Source organism: Macrobrachium nipponense, chromosome 5 (assembly GCF_015104395.2).
Source record: "Macrobrachium nipponense isolate FS-2020 chromosome 5, ASM1510439v2, whole genome shotgun sequence".
Lineage (NCBI taxonomy): Eukaryota > Metazoa > Arthropoda > Malacostraca > Decapoda > Palaemonidae > Macrobrachium > Macrobrachium nipponense.
The window spans coordinates 97,919,083-97,937,296 of NC_061107.1; the positions used below are offsets into that span (position 1 = coordinate 97,919,083).

The 18,214-nt window shown below is 41.9% G+C and overlaps 1 protein-coding gene across 1 annotated transcript in view; it reads left to right on the plus strand.

Annotated features, from left to right (window-relative positions):
* LOC135215542 (translocator protein-like) overlaps positions 1-18,214 on the plus strand; it is a 70,461-nt gene that overhangs the window by 38,253 nt on the left and 13,994 nt on the right. Inside the window, exon 3 of the mRNA XM_064250375.1 lies at positions 12,691-12,918. Coding sequence (XP_064106445.1) covers positions 12,691-12,918 — 228 coding nt within the window. The remainder of the gene's footprint in view (positions 1-12,690; positions 12,919-18,214) is intronic.

An 18,214-nucleotide genomic window follows, 5' to 3' on the forward strand; every position in this document is an offset into this window, starting at 1 on the left:
GGATATGGAAAATACAACTTCTACAGTAAAAATATAAAATGGTCAGAAATTAATGAAGAATTAAACAAAGATTGGGATAACATTTTCGTAAGTGATGAACAATAAGGGTAAATACGGAGATATTATATAAAATATTAGAGAAAATAGTGGATAAATATATACCGAAGAAGAAAAGTAACAATAATTCATTCGCTATACCAAGAGACAGAAGGATCTTGTTCCAGAAAATCAGAAAGTGGAAAAAAGGTCTTGCAAAAGAAAAAAATGCATGGAAAGTTATAGAACTAAAAAGTAAGATAGAAAATGCAGAACAAAAGATTATACAATCAAAAGAAAATTAAAAACGGGACTTGGAAGAAAAAACCCTATTAAATATCAAGCAAAACCCCAAACTATTATACTCATATGCGAAGAAGATGAATAAAAGAAGAATAGAAATAGGCCTCTGAGAATTGAAGGGAGATTAACGAATGAAAAAAAACAAAAAAGGAAATTTGCAACATACTGGCAGAACGATATAAGAGAGAATTCACCCCTAGAATAGATAATGAAGATAATGATATAGAAGTAAGGGACAAAATAGTGAATATTTAGCTGACATAGAAATTAATGAAGCTGATATTGTGCAGGCAATTAATGAAATTAAAAATGGAGCTGCTGCAGGGTCGGATGGAGTCCCTGCTATTTTGTTAAAGAAAGTAGTTCATTCTATCGCAAAGCCACTTGCAATATTATTAAGACAAAGTGTAGATACAGGCAAGATTTATGATGAGCACAAATTAGCACATATCACCTCTACTTTCAAAAGTGGATCAAGACTAGAGGCAAGTAATTATAGGCCTGTGAGTCTAACATCACATATTATGAAAGTGTATGAAAGGGTAATGAAGAAAAATATTATGAAACATTTTTAATAAAAAATAATTTGTTTAATATAGGACAACAACGGTTTTCCGTTACCCGGGAAAAAGTACAAAACCCAACCCAATCTGGTTAGTCCACCGTGCAGAACATATTCAAAAATATGAAAAGCGGAAATGAAACAGATGTGGTTTATCTAGACTTTGCAAAAGCTTTTGACAAAGTAGACCATAATATATTAGCAAAGAAAATTAGAAAACACAATATCGTAGATAAAATAGGAAGATGGTTAAAAGAATTTTTACACAACAGAAAAACAGATAGTTATTGCAAACGATGAGAAATCGGATGAAACCAAGGTAATATCCGGTGTGCCACAAGGTACGGTGCTAGCTGCAATATTGTTTGTTATTATGATTGAAGACATAGACAGTAATGTTAAGGATTCGGTAGGAGAGTTTCGCTGAGACACAGAATAAGTAGAGAAATTACTTGTGATGAAGATAGGAACGCTCTACAAAGAGACCTTAACAAAGTATATGATTGGGCAGAGGAAAATAGGATGGTATTTAACTCTGATAAATTTGAATCAATAAATTATGGAGACAGAGAAGGAAAGCTATATGCATATAGGGGACCTAATAATGAGACAATCACAAAATTAATAGCAGTTAAAGACCTTGGTGTGATGATGAATAGGAACATGTTATGCAATGATCAAATAGCAATTCTGTTGGCAAAATGTAAAGCAAAAATGGAAATGTTGTTTACGGCACTTCAAACAGAAAAAGCTGAACACATGATATGCTTTATAAAACATATGTTCGTAGTCCACTTGAATATTGCAATATGATATGGTACCCACACTATCAAAAGGATATTGCACAAATAGAGAGTGTACAAAGGTCCTTTACAGCTAGAATAGAAGAAGTTAAGGACCTAGACTACTGGGAAAGACTACAATCCTTAAAATTATATAGTCTAGAAAGGAGAAGAGAACGCTACATGATAATTCAGGCATGGAAACAGATAGAAGGAATAACAGAAAATATCATGGAACTAAAAATATCAGAAAGAGCAAGCAGAGGTAGATTAATAGTGCCCAAAACTATACCAGGAAAAATAAGGAAAGCACACAGGACACTACGCACCAGCATCGATAATGCAGCATCTATTCAATGCGTTGCCAGCTCATCTGAGGAATATATCAGGAGTGAGCGTAGATGTGTTTAAGAATAAGCTCGACAAATATCTAAACTGCATCCCAGACCATCCAAGATTGGAAGATGCAAAATATACCGGAAGATGTACTAGCAACTCTCTGGTAGACATTAGAGGCGCCTCACACTGAGGGACCTGGGGCAACCCGAACGAACTGTAAGGTCTGTAAGGTAAGGTAAGGTCTGTCGAAGGGGAACATTAAGGTCCTACCTGTCGTAAGCCCAGTCTCTGATTAGGAATCCTGCCCCTTCCTCGATTTCTGCGGGAATTGGGAAAACTATATGCTTGAATTCCTGGATTACTTTCTGTCATGTAAATGGGTTAGTTCTCATTGACAAAGATCTTAATAACATTTTATCACTTAAGCGGATAAGCTCTCATTAACAAAATTCGAAAGAGCTCTCATTCATTAGTTAGAGGCTCATCCAGGAAAAAGTCTTGTAGACTACGTCCATGAAGTCTTATGTCCAATATCATAAGAAGCTTGAACTGTCCTTTTCGATCCTCGGTTCTCACTTGAGGATCTCCATTCGAATAATATTAATTCGTTCTCTTGGCAAAGAGAACGAAGACAGTCGATTTCCATTCTCTCTCTCTTCCTCGTCGAGGAAAGAATGTAGTAGAGAATTAGATGTTCAAGTGACTACAATACTTACGTATTTTATCTTTGCGTCATATTACTAATGTAGGGTTCAAGTCATATACGCATATCATGGTTACCTCTACAGATGGCAACCGAAAAGACGGTTATTGTAAGTGTATTTAATCGGTCCTTCCTGCAAACTTCCAGGAGTTTCCGCTGTAAGGACAACGCTAAAAGGTATTGTTACAACAACACTAACTCAGCGTCTGCATCTAGCGAATTATGTTTCGCTTAAATATGCCTGCTTGAGAATTTCCTTCTGATCGATAATAGTAACAAACCTATTCCTTCGTAGAATAGAGTAGCTGGTAACTCAGGCAGAATAGTCGAGCCGAGACTACGATAGAAGGCTGCTGTCATTGTGGATGACGCAGTATATTTAATCGGTACTCCCGGCAACTTTCCAGGAGTTTCCGATTTAACATTTGGTTAATTAAGCGTAGTGTTACGTCAACACAAAATCAGCTTCTGTATTTAGCGAATTCTGTTTCGCTTAAATATGCCAACTTGAGAGTTTCTGTTCAAAAAGTGGAAACTCTATTCCTTAGTAGAATAGACTAGCTGGCAACTCGGCATAATGCTGCGAGAAGGTGAACGTAAGCTGCTTTAACTGATTCACCAGTCACCATTCACCAACTCAGTATCAGGTAGCTCGCTGTTATGTGCTGTTGTTTACGTCTCTCTCTCCCGCGGGATTGATTGACGAACCGTATCTCTGCCCTACAATCATGGACTTTAGCCTCGGTTTGAGGGGATTTCTAGTAATCATGAATAAACACGACTTCCTTTTGCTAAGAAATTTTCAACAGAGATATCTCTTAGACCTGTTCGGCGCTGATTACCGCACTGTAACAGAATTCTGTACGAGTCTACAGCGGCATGGCACTATAATAATGCTCTCCTGCTTATGCAAAGCGCAGCCTTATTAGGGAAGGAAGCATGCTTAGTGAGGGAATGGATGAGTCTGCTGGGGACCATTTCCTCACTGGAGAAGCTTGTTTCCCTGAATAGACTGCAATTCAGACCTCTACAGTTTTTCCTACAGGAGAACTGAAATAACATCAAAGATTTAGAAATAATTCTAAACATCTCTCAATGGGTTGACGATTACCTCAGGTGATACCGAGAGGGTGCCAGGCATCCGGACAGAGGTACAGAGGTCCTGGCACATAATCTAAGAGAATTGGAAGCAATTTGGTTGGCTCTCCAGTTCCTCGAAGAGTGAGTTTTTGGTCGATTGGTCCAAATCATCTCAGATAATTTCGCAGCTCTCTCATATCCCAAGAAAAGAGAGATGGTTATCGACATAGGCACGGAACGTAACGATCCTCAAGAGGTTCGTTACACTATTGCACGTCCGTGCGGATAATCTCGATCGACGGCAGCAACTACTGACGTCTGAGTAATCCTCGCTTAGAAGTATGTCGAGAGTTGTGGAGACTTTGGAGAAGTCCTTTCGTAGATTTCTTCGCGATATTGAAGACGAAGAAGCTTCCTCTACGTTGCTCCCTTATTCTCGATCCGAGAGCGGTAGCAATAGACGCCATCATATAGTATGGAATGGGGATAGTTGGTTAGTCTCTTTTCCCCTATTCAAAAGCTTAGGAAATATGATAAGATAATCGCTGGCGTCAGAGGGAGCGAGAAAGACGCTGATCGCCCCATGTTGGCCTTCGAGAGGCTGGATTCACAGAGGTCACGTCCTTCAGAGAACACTTTCCAAGGACCCTTCCCGAGAGAATCGGTCTACTCTAACGGCCTCACTTCAAGAGGTACCTAAAAACCTCTCTGCTCTGAGTCTGGATGCGTTCAGACTGTCGAGAAGCGAGAGGATCTTCAAGATTAATTACAAGTCTCATTGCCAAAGCAAAGCAGTGCTGCATATTTTGCAGTGTACCAATCGGAGTGGGCCGATTCTGGAGATAGTGCAGGAAGAATGACTGTTCCTCCACCTCCACCTCTGTGAATTACTTTACCGTCTTCCCTTTCCGTCTGAAGTATGGGATAAGCTAACAGTCCCAACGATTGTAGAATACGGAAATATGTTGTTGACGGCCTCTAGGCTCAGAGATTCGGATCTGTCAAACAACAAAGCCCTTCACGATCTTTGAGGTCTGCGGAAATCTTGAAATGGTCTAGATCGAAGCTTCCGGCATGGAACTTAGACGTAGTCTGAAATTCCTGATGTCAAAGCATTTCGAACCTCTCCTTTCTGTAAACTTAATACACGTGACCAGAAAGGCTAATTTTCTAACCACTCTAGCTACGGCAAAGAGGGTTAGTGAGGTTTTAGCCATCATCAGAGGTTTTGGCTTTAGAGGACATAATTCGGTGTCCTCTAAGCCTTCCGTTCTTGCTAAGAACGAAAACCCGTCTAACCCTTGGCCCAGAGGCCTGGAGAACAAGGGGATGGCACAAATTATTGTGCAAGAGCCACAGAGAGTCCTGTGCCCTGTCGGGGCTCTCAAGTTTTATCTTGATAAAACTAAAGAAAGTCGAGGTCATTCGGACAATCTGTGGTGTTCCGTAAAAAGACCAGACTTGCTCATGTCGAAGAACGCTCTGGCGTTATTTTTAAGGAGTCTTTCTAAGAGGCTCATTCGTCATGTTTGAACAAAGATTTGAAACCTTTTAAAGTAAATGCTCACGAGGTGAGGGCTCGGCCTCGGAAGCATTTCAACAGAGCATGGCACTCAGTTACATCCTGAGTACCGCGTTTTAGCGAAGCAACTCTGTGTTCACTTCACACTCCCTGAGAGATGTGAAGACGTCATATGAGATCTGCTGCTCGCTAGGGCCATACGTGTCCGCAGACACAATCTTGGGGGCAAGAAGTACCACTCATCCTATCCTGTAGAAAATGGTTAGGAAGAGCTCTTAATTTTATTTGTTGAGTCGCCGCCAATGGCGGACTTCTTAACTCTTAAATCTTAGTTAAAACACCTTAACTTTGGCTAGGTTGGTCAGGTGGTGATATTTATTTTACTTCTTAGCCCTCATGGTATGGTCAATATGGTCTAGACACATTGTGGTCACGCCCCCGTTTTCAGATCATCTAGAACTCACCAGCTATACAGGTCACGTCCTTGCTGGAGACTAGTAAAGCAAAAGCAGACTTGGGTGACAGTAATCACGAAGTCAGCTATGCTAACAGGTAAGGAACCAAGATGTCTATCATCTGCATGTGAAATGTTTCCCAAAATCCTTTTATTCTGTCCCTCCCCACCTCCAATGGTGGGAATCAGCTATATATATATATATATCTGACAGGTAAGTGTCATGAACAAAATGATATTGTTATGATACAATAAAGTTTGTTCATACTTACCTGGCAGATATATATAATCAAGTACCCGCCCAACCTCCCCTCGGGGACAGTGGCATTAGAAAATCTGAATAGAAGATGGGAATGGTTCCTGACACCCGCCTCCCAGCGGCGGGAATGGGTACTAACCACCTGGCCGACCACTGCGTGTGCCGGGAGTTTTGAAATTCTGTCGGACTTTGGAGAATACAGCTATATATATATCTGCCAGGTAAGTATGAACAAACTTTATTGTATCATAACAATATCATTTTTCTTCATCTGATTCGTCGTCGAAGAAAGGATGGAGTTTGGATAGATTATCGAGACCTTCGAAGAGATCGTGGAAGTCTCCAGCATTTTATTCTAGCCCTGAAGAATTTCCGGAAGAATATCCTCCGGAAAAGAGGAGGAAGGAGGTTTATTCAGAAGCTCCTTCTCCTTCATCGGAGATTGAAAAAGAGGACGTAGCTACGAAGATTTTGGAGAATATGCAAAAGCAGATATCTTCATTAGTAGGAGTGCTTAAGAAGGATCCTCCTAGAAGGAAGGATAAATTCCTTCCAATTAAAAGATCCCGTCCTATGGAACTCTCTGAGAGCTCGGACGAGGCTCCTGCCAGGAGCCTGGCGCCAGCCAGACGTCAGGCTCCTGTCAGGCGCAAAACGCCGTCAAGGCGAGAGGATTTATATAAATATCTAGAAGAGCCTGACTCTCGTACTAGAAGAAAAGCGCCTGAGGCGTCTGGATCGAGTCGTAAACCTTCTGAAACTTTGGAAGTCAGACGTAAGGCGCCTGAAACTCCTGAAAACAGACGCAAAGCGTTTGAAACTCCTGAAACGAGAAGAAAAACGCTTAGGACTCCTGAAATGAGACGCAAAGCGTCTGGGGCGCCTGAATCAAAACTCAAGGCGCCTGAAATGAGGCGCGAAGCGTCTGAAGCGCCTGAAGTGAGGCGCAAAGCGCCTGAAGCGCCTGAAGTGAGGCACAAAGCGCCTGAAGCTCCTGGAGCGCCTGAAGCCAGGCGTAAAGCGCCTGAAGAGCCTGATCTTAGGCGTAAAGAGCCTAAACCTACTACCAAGCGTCGAGCGCCTGACATCCATCATATGACAAGCAGGTGCAAAGACTTATACAAACTAGAAGGACCAAGCTTCAGGTGCTATGATTTGGAAACATTATCGGAGTTTGAAGCGGACTTGGAGGCTCCTCTTTGGGATTTTTCTCAGGATCAGTTTTCTCCTGACAGGGTCTCTAGACGTCGCACAGGCGGCCGTAGCCCCTGTCAGGAAGGGCTTGATTTTGAAAAAAGGGAGAGACATTTAAGGACTTCCCCTGATAGAGACAAGAGTTGTCGCACAGGCGGCCATCGTCCTTGTCAGGAGGGCCTTAGTGTAAAGGACAACATCGGCCTTCACCTGGCAGGGACTCAAGATGTCGCACAGGCGGCCGTAGCCCTTGTCAGGTTGCAGTCGGTGTTGCTACAAGCCCTTCACCTTCCCGAGAGAGGAGTCCTCCTCCTCCAGTTGCACACTCATTTCTGAATAAAACTCAGCAAGAATTAGAAGATGTCTCGGACTCTGAAGAAAATAAGGGGGCAGGTCTTACAGACTATAAGACATTGACAGCCCTCTTATTAAAAGAATTTGGAGAGTCCCTGAGTCCTGCTGCCCCTCCTTCTCCTCGGTCTTTATTTTCAAGTACGAAGACTGCAAAGTCTTCCTCCTTTTTGAAGATGCAACCGACCATCTCAATGAAGAGGGCTTTGCAGTCTTTCGGAAATTGGCTTAAAACCAAGGAGGAGGCCAGAAAGACTGTGTTAACCTGTCCCCCTTCCAGGCTATCGGGAAGGAGAGGGATTTGGTACAGCACAGGAGAATCTACGGGACTTGCTCTTCCCTCATCTGCTGAAGCGGACTTCTCGACCTTGGTGGATTCGGCGAGGAGACACGCACTTCCATCGGCCAAAACAAGCTGGAGAATGTCCGAAATGGACCATCTCCTCAAGGGAATATTCCATGTCTTGGAAGTTTTTAACTTCCTAGACTGGTCCCTTGGGGCTTTGGCCAAGAAGACGCAAGACCCTCAGTTTTTAGAGCCAGAAGTCTTGCATAGTGTTCTGGCCTGTATGGATAAGGCGGTGCAGGATGGATCGGCTGAAGTGGCATCCCTTTTCGGGGCAGGAGTATTGAAGAAGAGGTCTGTCTATGGTTCTTTTCTAACCAAGGCAGTCTCTCCAGTACAGAGGGCTTCTCTTTTATACGCCCCTCTGTCTAAACAATTGTTTCCTTCTCAGTTAGAGAGGGATATTTCCCACACGCTTACTGAGAAGGCAACACAAGATTTGCTGGTACAATCTGCTAAGAAACCTAGACCAGCTGCTCCTGTCGCAAAGAGGGAGCCAAGAACTGCCCAACAGCCCTTTCGAGGTAGAACTTCTAGCCGAGCCCCAAGGAAGAGAGGAGGGGAGAAAAGAGGAAGATCTTCTATCAGAGTCCCGAGAAAGAATCCTAAATGAGGTTCCAGTCCTCCAAGCACCAGTAGGGGCCAGGCTTCTGAGATTTTCAGAAGCATGGGCTTCAAGGAAAGCGGATTCTTGGTCCCTACAAGTTCTCAAGAAAGGATACCTCATCCCCTTCAGGAACAGACCTCCATTGACGACGACACCGAGGGAGCTGTCAGCGAGATACAAAGACCCTGTAAAAAGAGATGCCCTTCTCAGGTTGGTACAGCAGATGTTGGAGAAGGAGGCCATCGAGAGAGTACAGGATCCGCACTCTCGGGGCTTTTACAATCGCCTCTATTTGGTGCCAAAAGCCTCAGGAGGGTGGAGGCCGGTCCTGGACGTGAGTGCATTGAACCGCTTCGTGGAGAAGACGAAGTTCTCCATGGAGACATCCAATTCGGTCCTCTCTGCTCTCCGTCCAGGAGATTGGATGGTCTCCCTCGACCTTCAAGATGCTTACTTTCACGTCCCCCTGCATCATTCGTCGAAGAAATATCTTCGGTTCATGGTGCAGGGAAGGATTTATCAGTTCAGGGCTTTGTGCTTCGGCCTCTCGACAGCTCCTCGGGTATTTACGGCGTTGATGAGGAACGTAGCAAGATGGCTACATCTGAAGGGGGTGAGGATATCGCTTTACTTAGACGACTGGCTTATAAGAGCACAGTCAAAACAACAGTGTTTGGAGGACTTGGAGATAACTCTGCAATTAGTCAGATCTCTCGGATTGCTCGTGAACCTCGGGAAATCTCACACGATCCCCAGCCAGACCATCGTCTATCTGGGGATTCGGATGGATTCTCGGGGTTTTCGAGCATATCCATCCCAAGAAAGGATTACGAAAGGGGTGGAAAAGATCTCGGTCTTCCTAGAGAAAGAACGAAGCTCAGCGAGGGAATGGCTCAGTCTTCTGGGCATCCTTTCGTCGCTAGAGCAGTTCATTTCTCTGGGGAGGCTGAATATGAGACCCTTGCAGTTCCATCTAAGAAGAAGTTGGAACAGGAAGAAGGGAGATCTTATGGATACCTTTCCCATAGAGCAGAGAATCAAACGCCACTTGCGATGGTGGTTAGAACCGCTAAGAAGGAACGAAGGAGTGTCCTTGTCTCTTCAGAACCCTCACCTAGTGTTGTTCTCTGACGCTTCGGACACGGGATGGGGAGCAACACTAGGGACGAAGGAGGTGTCAGGCATCTGGACGGAAGAACAGAAGACCTGGCACATAAACGCAAAAGAACTCATAGCCGTACACTTGGCACTGAGACATTTCGAGAACGAAGTCAGAGGCGTGGTGGTCCAGGTCAACTCGGACAACACCACGGCTCTGGCATATATCAGAAAACAAGGGGGGACACACTCTTTCTCCCTTTACGAGCTGGCAAGGGATCTGTTGGTCAGGACGGAGGAAAGAGGGATACGGCTCCTGACGAGGTTCGTTCAAGGAGGGAGAAACATAAGAGCGGACAGATTGAGCAGAAAGAACCAGGTCCTTCCAACAGAATGGACCCTTCATTCACAAGTCTGCCAGCAACTATGGTCTCTTTGGGGGAAGCCTCAAGTAGACCTATTTGCAACGTTCCTCTCCAGAAGGATGGAAAACTTTTGCTCGTTGGGGGACAGTCCCAGAGCCCTGTCAATTGATGCCATGCTCATGAACTGGACGGGCATAGACGCGTATGTGTTTCCCCCATTCAAGATGCTGGGGGAAGTAATGAGGAAGTTCGTGTCCTTGGAAGGAATGAGGATGACATTGATCGCTCCTTATTGGCCTGCAAGAGAATGGTTCACAGAGGTACAGGAATGGATAGTGGACTTCCCCAGATCTCTTCCCGAAAGGACAGATCTGCTCAAACAACTCCACTTCGAGAGGTACCACAAAAACATCCACGCTCTCGCCCTGACTGCCTTTCGACTATCGAAAGACTGGTCAGAGCAAGAGGCTTTTCTCGCAAAGTTGCAAAAGCAATTGCTAGAGCAAGAAGGTCCTCAACCATGCGGATATACCAATCGAAGTGGGAAGTTTTCCGTAGATGGTGCAAGGCGAAGAAGCTGTCCTCCTCCGATACCTCTGTGACCGAAATTGCTGATTTTCTTTTATATTTACGAGAAGAATCTCAGCTAGCAGTGTCAACCATTAAAGGTTATAGAAGCATGTTGTCTGCTGTGTTCAGGAATAGGGGCCTGAACATAGAGAATGACAAAGATCTGCATGATTTAATTAGATCATTTGAGACGACAAAATCAGGAACTTCTCTCACCCCTAGTTGGAACCTAGATGTGGTTCTCAGATATCTAATGTCAGAGAGATTCGAACCTCCTGATAAAGCGTCTTTCAGAGACATAACAAGAAAATGTATTTTCCTAATAGCTCTCGCTACTGTGAAAAGAGTGAGTGAGTTGCAAGCTCTAGACTCGAGAGTGGGTTTTAAGGGGGATTCGGCTGTTTTGTCTTTCAGGCCTTTGTTTTTAGCTAAAAACGAAAATCCCTCAAGACCTTGGCCTAGGACTTTTGAAGTAAAAGGGCTTTCTCAATTAGTGGGAAATGAGATGGAAAGAACATTATGCCCTGTTAGAGCTTTGAAGTTTTACTTGCAGAAGAAGAAGCAGTTGCAGGGCTGCAATCAAAGCCTCTGGTGTGCTTTTAAAGACCCGAGAAGATCAATGTCAAAAAATGCTTTAGCTTTTTTTATTAGAAATGTTATAACTGAAGCTCACATGAGTTGTGATAGTGATTCATATAAGACATTAAGGGTTAAAGCACACAAGGTATGTGCAGTTGCTACATCGTTATCGTTCAACAAGAACATGTCGATGAAGAACATCTTAGCAGCCACGTATTGGAGGTATAACTCAGTGTTTGCCTCACATTACTTAAAAGATGTGAGGGTAACATACGAGAAATGCTTCTCTCTGGGACCTTATGTATCAGCGGATACAGTGCTGGGGAAAGGAGAGAAGACTGATCCTTAAATTTGTTTTTTGTCCTTATATTTTATATACTAGTGTGATTTTAAAATAATTTGGTGTTGAGTTTTTAGGTTGTTTGAAAGGTGTTTGGGGATAACACTTTGCAATCGTAAATACTAATCCACGGTTAGGATCGGGTGATCGGGATCAGTGTTGTACTCCTTTGTATGCCAATAGGCATAGGTATATTGTCATATAAGTGGATAGGACCCCTGTGACAATTGCCATCAGGTTCTGTTGAGTAAGTGGATAAGACCCCATTGACAGTCCTTTCAAGAGTTCTCAGCCATAGGGCACACCCTCGCTGAAGCTTTTGAGGCGAAGCAGACTTCTAAGCATAAGCTATGAAATCTTCCGCCTAAACAGGTAGGAACCAGGGTATTGTTAATTAACTTTTATTACCTACAACATATGTTGTTTACCTGTCCGGTCAGTAATTAGCTGTCTCTTACCCTCCGCCAAAGGTGCCAATCAGCTAAGTATATATCTGACAGGGAAGTTGAATGTATGAAAATGATATTGTTATTGTACAATAAAGTTTCATACATACTTACCTGGCAGATATATACTTAGCTATAGACTCCATCGTCCCCGACAGAAATTCAAATTTCGCGGCACACACTACAGGTAGGTCAGGAGATCTACCCGCCTGCCGCTGGGTGGCAGGAATAGGAACCATTACCATTCTTGAGCCAGATTTTCTCTTCCACCTGTCTCCTGAGGGGAGGCTGGGTGGGCCATACAATCGTATATATCTGCCAGGTAAGTATGTATGAAACTTTATTGTACAATAACAATATCATTTTTAAATATTTACCTCTCAGTTATAGATTTTGCCCTCCCAGTCTCCCCACATTCAAAGTGGACAGAAGTAGACTGAACCAGTTAAAATGTTTATGCTTATCAGTCACCAGGTTGGGGAGGCAGGAAGTAGGTGGATAGAAAGCAGACATTATACATGTATTCACAAAAATCTGTGTGTTTTCATTTTCTTTTGCAATCTGTCAAACCACCACTGGTGCAGAGTAAAAGCTATATAATGAAAGGGTAAAGATTTAAAAATGAATACTAAATTAATTGCTATTTATATTTTGTACGACATAATATAATTCCCCTTCAGTAGACTTACTGGATAGTGTTTAGAAATATCTCTTATTATAGACTTCAATATCATTTTTTTTCTTTATTTTTCAGAACATAAAGAAACCAGAGTGGCGCCCTCCTAACTGGGCTTTTGGACCTGCATGGACATACCTTTACTGTTCAATGGGCTATGCATCCTATCGAGTTTGGTTTGAGCTTGAATCTCCTAATGTGTTGTCTGTGTTAACTCTGCCAGCACCTTTAATTTTATACCTTCTTCAGATCACTCTAAACTGGATTTGGACACCAATTTTCTTTGAAATGAAGAACTTAACTCTGGTAAGAGCATGCCTATAATTAGTTCTTTTTGCATTACTGAATAGAATATACTTGAATATCAATATTGTTGTTGAGGATGGATGTGGAGGACCACAGAAGGAGCCGTCATCCAAGGACACCAGATAATTTTCTTAAGAATAATTATCTTGACAAAATAGCACTATACCATAGATCTAAAGCTATTACAGTGGACCGCTGTATTCGTGGGGAATGCGGTCCAGACCCCCTACGAATAGCTGGAATTCGCAAATATTTAGAACCCCTATACAAACTTTTAAAACTGCCTATTTTGTTAGTTCAGACTCAAGAAAACCCCTCTAAAGATGCTTATAGTACCTGCTTTTTTTATTAGTTTTATCACAAAAAGTGCATTTAATCATGAACTTTATATGAAAATACAGTAATTTGTGGATATTTCTTATAGAAAACCGCGAATACATGAATTTCTTGCGAATAATTGGTAGATATGTTCCATAGAGAAATCCGCAAATACATGACTGTAAATGCCGAGATCACGAATACATGGCGTCCACTGTATTTGGAGTTACAACCCCTTAATGGATTCATGCACTTGCATATCACTATGTATTGAACCACTCGCTTTGGTCTCCCCTTCCTATAATTCTTTAAAAAGCATTGATTTCTGTTCTTTATATGGCTGAGGAAGAAATCATGTTAAAAGATATACCCCATGGAAAGTGAATACAGCAGTTATTTTCAAAGAGGAATAATCATATGTAAAAACATTTTACTTATCCGCTGTAGGGAAATGCTTCTGTAGAACACATTTCTATGTATAAATAGATGCTAAATATACCAGAGAAAAAAGCTAAATGGAATGCTGAAGTTACTACCCTCAGCTCGATCACCCATAGGGCGTTGGTATAAGCAGAGGGGCGAGTGGAAGCCACTACCACAGGTTTTCTGCCAATTAGAAGATTCCCTTCAAAGCCCCTCTCTAGGCAGGTGCCGTTACAAGGACTACAACATCTACCTTCCGCTCGCTACTACTACAACTCCCGCCCAAGGGCTTCATTCCTGGATTACGCACCCAAGCTTGGGCTGGCTACAGGGTGGGGACCAGGAAAAGAGAGGGATGGGTTCACCGGGCAACATAGGTCTTCCCCCAGATATAGGTTTTTCCTTTGTCAAAATCCCTTTTCTGGGCTCAATGTGTGTCGGCCAGTGAAATAGTATCAGAGAATGGCCATACAAGCTTGGAAGATACAAAATCAAAAGATACAAGGAAAAATAAAAAATAAAATGTTCTTTTAAAATTAAGTTTTAATAACCAATGTAAAGTAACAAGATACAATGGTAAAAAAGGAGGAACAAATATGACCAGATCCATACTATCCTGGGAAAACAACAGGTAAGGAATACAAAAATGGCAAATATAAACTATGTACATGTCCTGCAATGGATTGATAAGCAAACCAGCCTGGAACCTGAGGGAGATAGGTAGGGATTACGAGCGAGGCAGGTAGGGAAGAGTGAGTATCAAGGGAAAATTTTATAGCAGAATAAAGGAATAGGAAATAGAGTTCTAAGACTCGGCCATCTCAGGGGAGACGATGCTCCCTGCAGCCACTGCTGAAAATTTAAGGGCCTCTAAATTCTTGAGATAGTGGCGTCTAAATACTGCCGGAGACTTCCAACCCATATATTTCTTAAGATCCTCGAAGTTCATATGGTAAAGGAACTTTCAGTGCTGTTGTATTTTTCTTATCCACTTTTCTGGCCTAGCGATGTTTCTGAGTTTGGCCAGTATTCTTATGGGAATTTGTAAAAATAATAAAAATGCTAAAGGGGATCTTTTATTAAAACAGGATTCTGTATACTAGTATTAAGAGCATAGGATCTTAAGTCCAGGTCAAGCAGGTGTCATAATCAGTGCTGTTAGTATTATTTTTCTGGTGTAGCTGGTATCCATGTGACGTTTCAACCTCCTCACAGGTCATCTTCTAGACTAGTTGGTAGGACAGTTGTAAGAGAGTCTGCATGTCAGAATTTATAGTGGCTCAGACCTAGAGTTGAATTCTCACTGGTCGGGCTGGTCTTGGGCAAAGTCGGGGATCTCGCATTGATGGTCGCAGAGATTCTGTCATGCAATTGGCAAGTAGTGTGCCTAGGGCTGAACGTCAGGAGTCTTGTCTGTAGCGGGAGGTCTGTCATGCTGTGGGAGCTCCTGATTATCAGGCACTGACGGGAGGTCATTCGCTGCTCTCTGGGTAGCAGTGGGGAGGAGAAACGTTTCCTGAGTGATGTTCAAATTAGGTTTCTCCTTTCCTATATGGAGTGGTTCCAGGAGGTGCAGATGTCGAAACGTCACATGAATACCAGCTACACCAGCAACAACACCAGCTGTAAACCAAGATGACCCCAGCCTGGAATTGACCTACGCTTACTGAATAATACCAGCACTGATTACGACCCCTGCTTGACCTAGACCTCGGACCATATGCTGTTAATGCTAGCATACCAGAATTTTTTTTTGATAAAAGATCACCTTCAGCATTTTTATAACTTTTACAAATTCCCAGTATGACTATTGGCCAGTTACTCAGAAACTGAACCAGAGAAGTGGATGATAAGAAAAACAGAAAAAACAATATTTAAAATTAACCTCCTTAATTTTGCCATTCTCTTTAACAATAATAATAATAATCAGTCGAGGATGTTCTCCTCCTTGATCCTTGTCATCCTTAACCTTTTCTTATAAACTTTGGATTCTGTTCTACTGATGATGAGAAAATTCTTGATAATCTTGATAGCTGGGGTGGAGAAGAACCTGATGGCTTCTTCCCTTTGTTCTTTAAATAGGTTTCTAGTGTGTTGTCTCCCATAGATTCTGCAGATTTTTCTGTTGAGGTAGTATATTTGCAGATGAGCACATGCTTAGTAATACTGTTGCTTTTCCAAAAAGTGGCATATCTGCAGATTACAGTAACTACAGGCCAATTTCTATCCCTCCTGTGCTCTCCAAAGTTTCAGAAAAAACTTAAACGTAAATCTCTTGACAAGTATATGGAATCCAAATGATTGTTACCTTTTAGTCAATACATGTATGCATATAGAAAGCAGTTATGTACTGCAATGCTCTTTTAGGTTTGACATGCCATTTGCAAGAGAACCTTGATGAGGGTTTTGAGTATAGAGTAATTCAAATAGATTAATAAATCATAAGGCACTTATATATAAACTTTAGAATCTTCAAGTGGGTGGATATGTTTTAGGATTACTTCAGGATTTCCTTACAGGTAGACAGCAGTGAACTACTGTTGATGGGATTGTTAGCAAACCAAGACATTGTGTTTGGAGCACCAAAGGGTAGTGTTCTTGGTCTACTGTTTTTTTAAGTGTATACACGTGATAGGATGATTGGCCTTGAAAACAAGATTTTTCAGAAATTCTCCCATCGAAAGCATATACATAGATACTTACCATCTTACGCTAGACTTAAGAAAGGATGAACTTTCAATCACATGTATGAATAGATTGAAAGATTCATCTAATAATCCTACTAAGTACTACATACTTAGAAAACATAACTCAAATAAATTCAACGCCCACAACTCAAGGGGTTATGAAAATGAAATATCCAGACATTCCAGCATGGATGATTAAAAAACTGAAGTAGGAAGTAAGGAAAATTTATCTGAGGAGGTTGCAAAATCCCAGTTTTTAGCTCAACAAGAGCTATAAAGACTCCTTAAAATCTACTCATATGGTTCAAAGAATCAGGAAGGAGTCAGCAATGCAAATGTAAGGCATCCTAATTAGCAAAATTATCTTACAATGTGACAGCTATTCTCAAATCTTTAGAAATTTACAGATAAAGCTGATTGCTCTATCATCCATTAAACAGTTTAATCCTCCCCTTCTGACTGTACAGAGAATTCAGGGATGGCTCTGCTGGCGAGCTTTCCATTACAAATCAATCCAATTTTGTTGGTATCCAAGGAAGTGAAGAAGCTGATAAGCAAGAAAACTGGATAGTTTCGATTATCCCACAGTTCCCCTATCTGATCTAACATCAGACAAAAATGGCATAATAGATGGAGCTCATAATCAATAAAGAACTTGAAATACCAGAAGATCCATCTCTTGATTGACTCTTGGTCTTCATCCTACCACAGCAATCATGGGTTGCAGACAAGGTTCTGTAGATTACAGATAGGCCATGCTTGTGTGACATGCAAGTTCCTATTGCAGGGTGCCAGTCCACTAATGTGTGGTTTTTGTAAAACCCTTCTTACTGTAGAGCACATATTGATGAACTGTCCCAAGTTAGTTTAGGAGAGAAGGCAAAACCATATCTAGGTGCTGTAGAGCAAATTTTAATTGATGACAATAATGGTAGTAATTTAATGGAATTCATTGAAGATATTGGGATGTTTTATGATATTTATTTGTAGCAAAGTTAATTAATTTTTTTCGATAGTAATTTATTTTGTAATGCTTGATTATTTTTAACAGTAATTCCTCTATTTGTATACATATTGTGGTACTGAATAACCTAACAGTTCTTCTGTCAGGTTCAAAAATAAATCCAGTCATGTGGTACTGAATAACCTAAACAGTTCTACTGCCAGGTCATAAATCAGTCAGTCTACTGTAAACAGTCTCCTATGATTCCTACCAGTAAATCTAGGTTTTTGTACATGAACTTCCCTGTCAGATATATACTTAGCTATAGTCTCCGACGTTCCCGACAGAATTTCAAATCTCGCGGCATACGCGACAGGTAGGTCAGGTGGTCTACCTTACCTGCCGCTGGGTGGCGGGTGTATGAACCAATCCCACTTGCTTGTCAGATTTTCTCTGTCGCTGGAAACGATAACAACTGTTGTCAGTTCCTCTGGATAGATTTTTCGATTCTCGCTTGCCTGGAGTTGATTTGGACTTCTTTTGGTGACGTATTCGCTCTGTTTGGCTTGGCATACGCTAATTGTGGACCGTTTTGATTTTGAACTGGATTTTTCTTTAACAATGTCTGACCTGGTTCAGTAGCTAAAACTTCTGTTTTTTTAGGTTTTGTGTATTGAAGGGTTAAGGTGAGCTATCCGAAAGCTTCAGTTGACCCTCACACTGTATGCATGAAATGCAGGGGGAATGAATGTTCTTTTAGTAACCCTTGTAAGGAATGCGAGGTTTTGAATGAAGACGAATATAAGGCTCTCTCTTCTTATGTTAGGAAGTTGGAACGTGATAGAGTATGTAAGGCTTCCTCTAGAAGTTCTAGTAGGTCTAGAATGAGTGAGTTGGATGTGGATCCAAATACTAATGTAGAAGT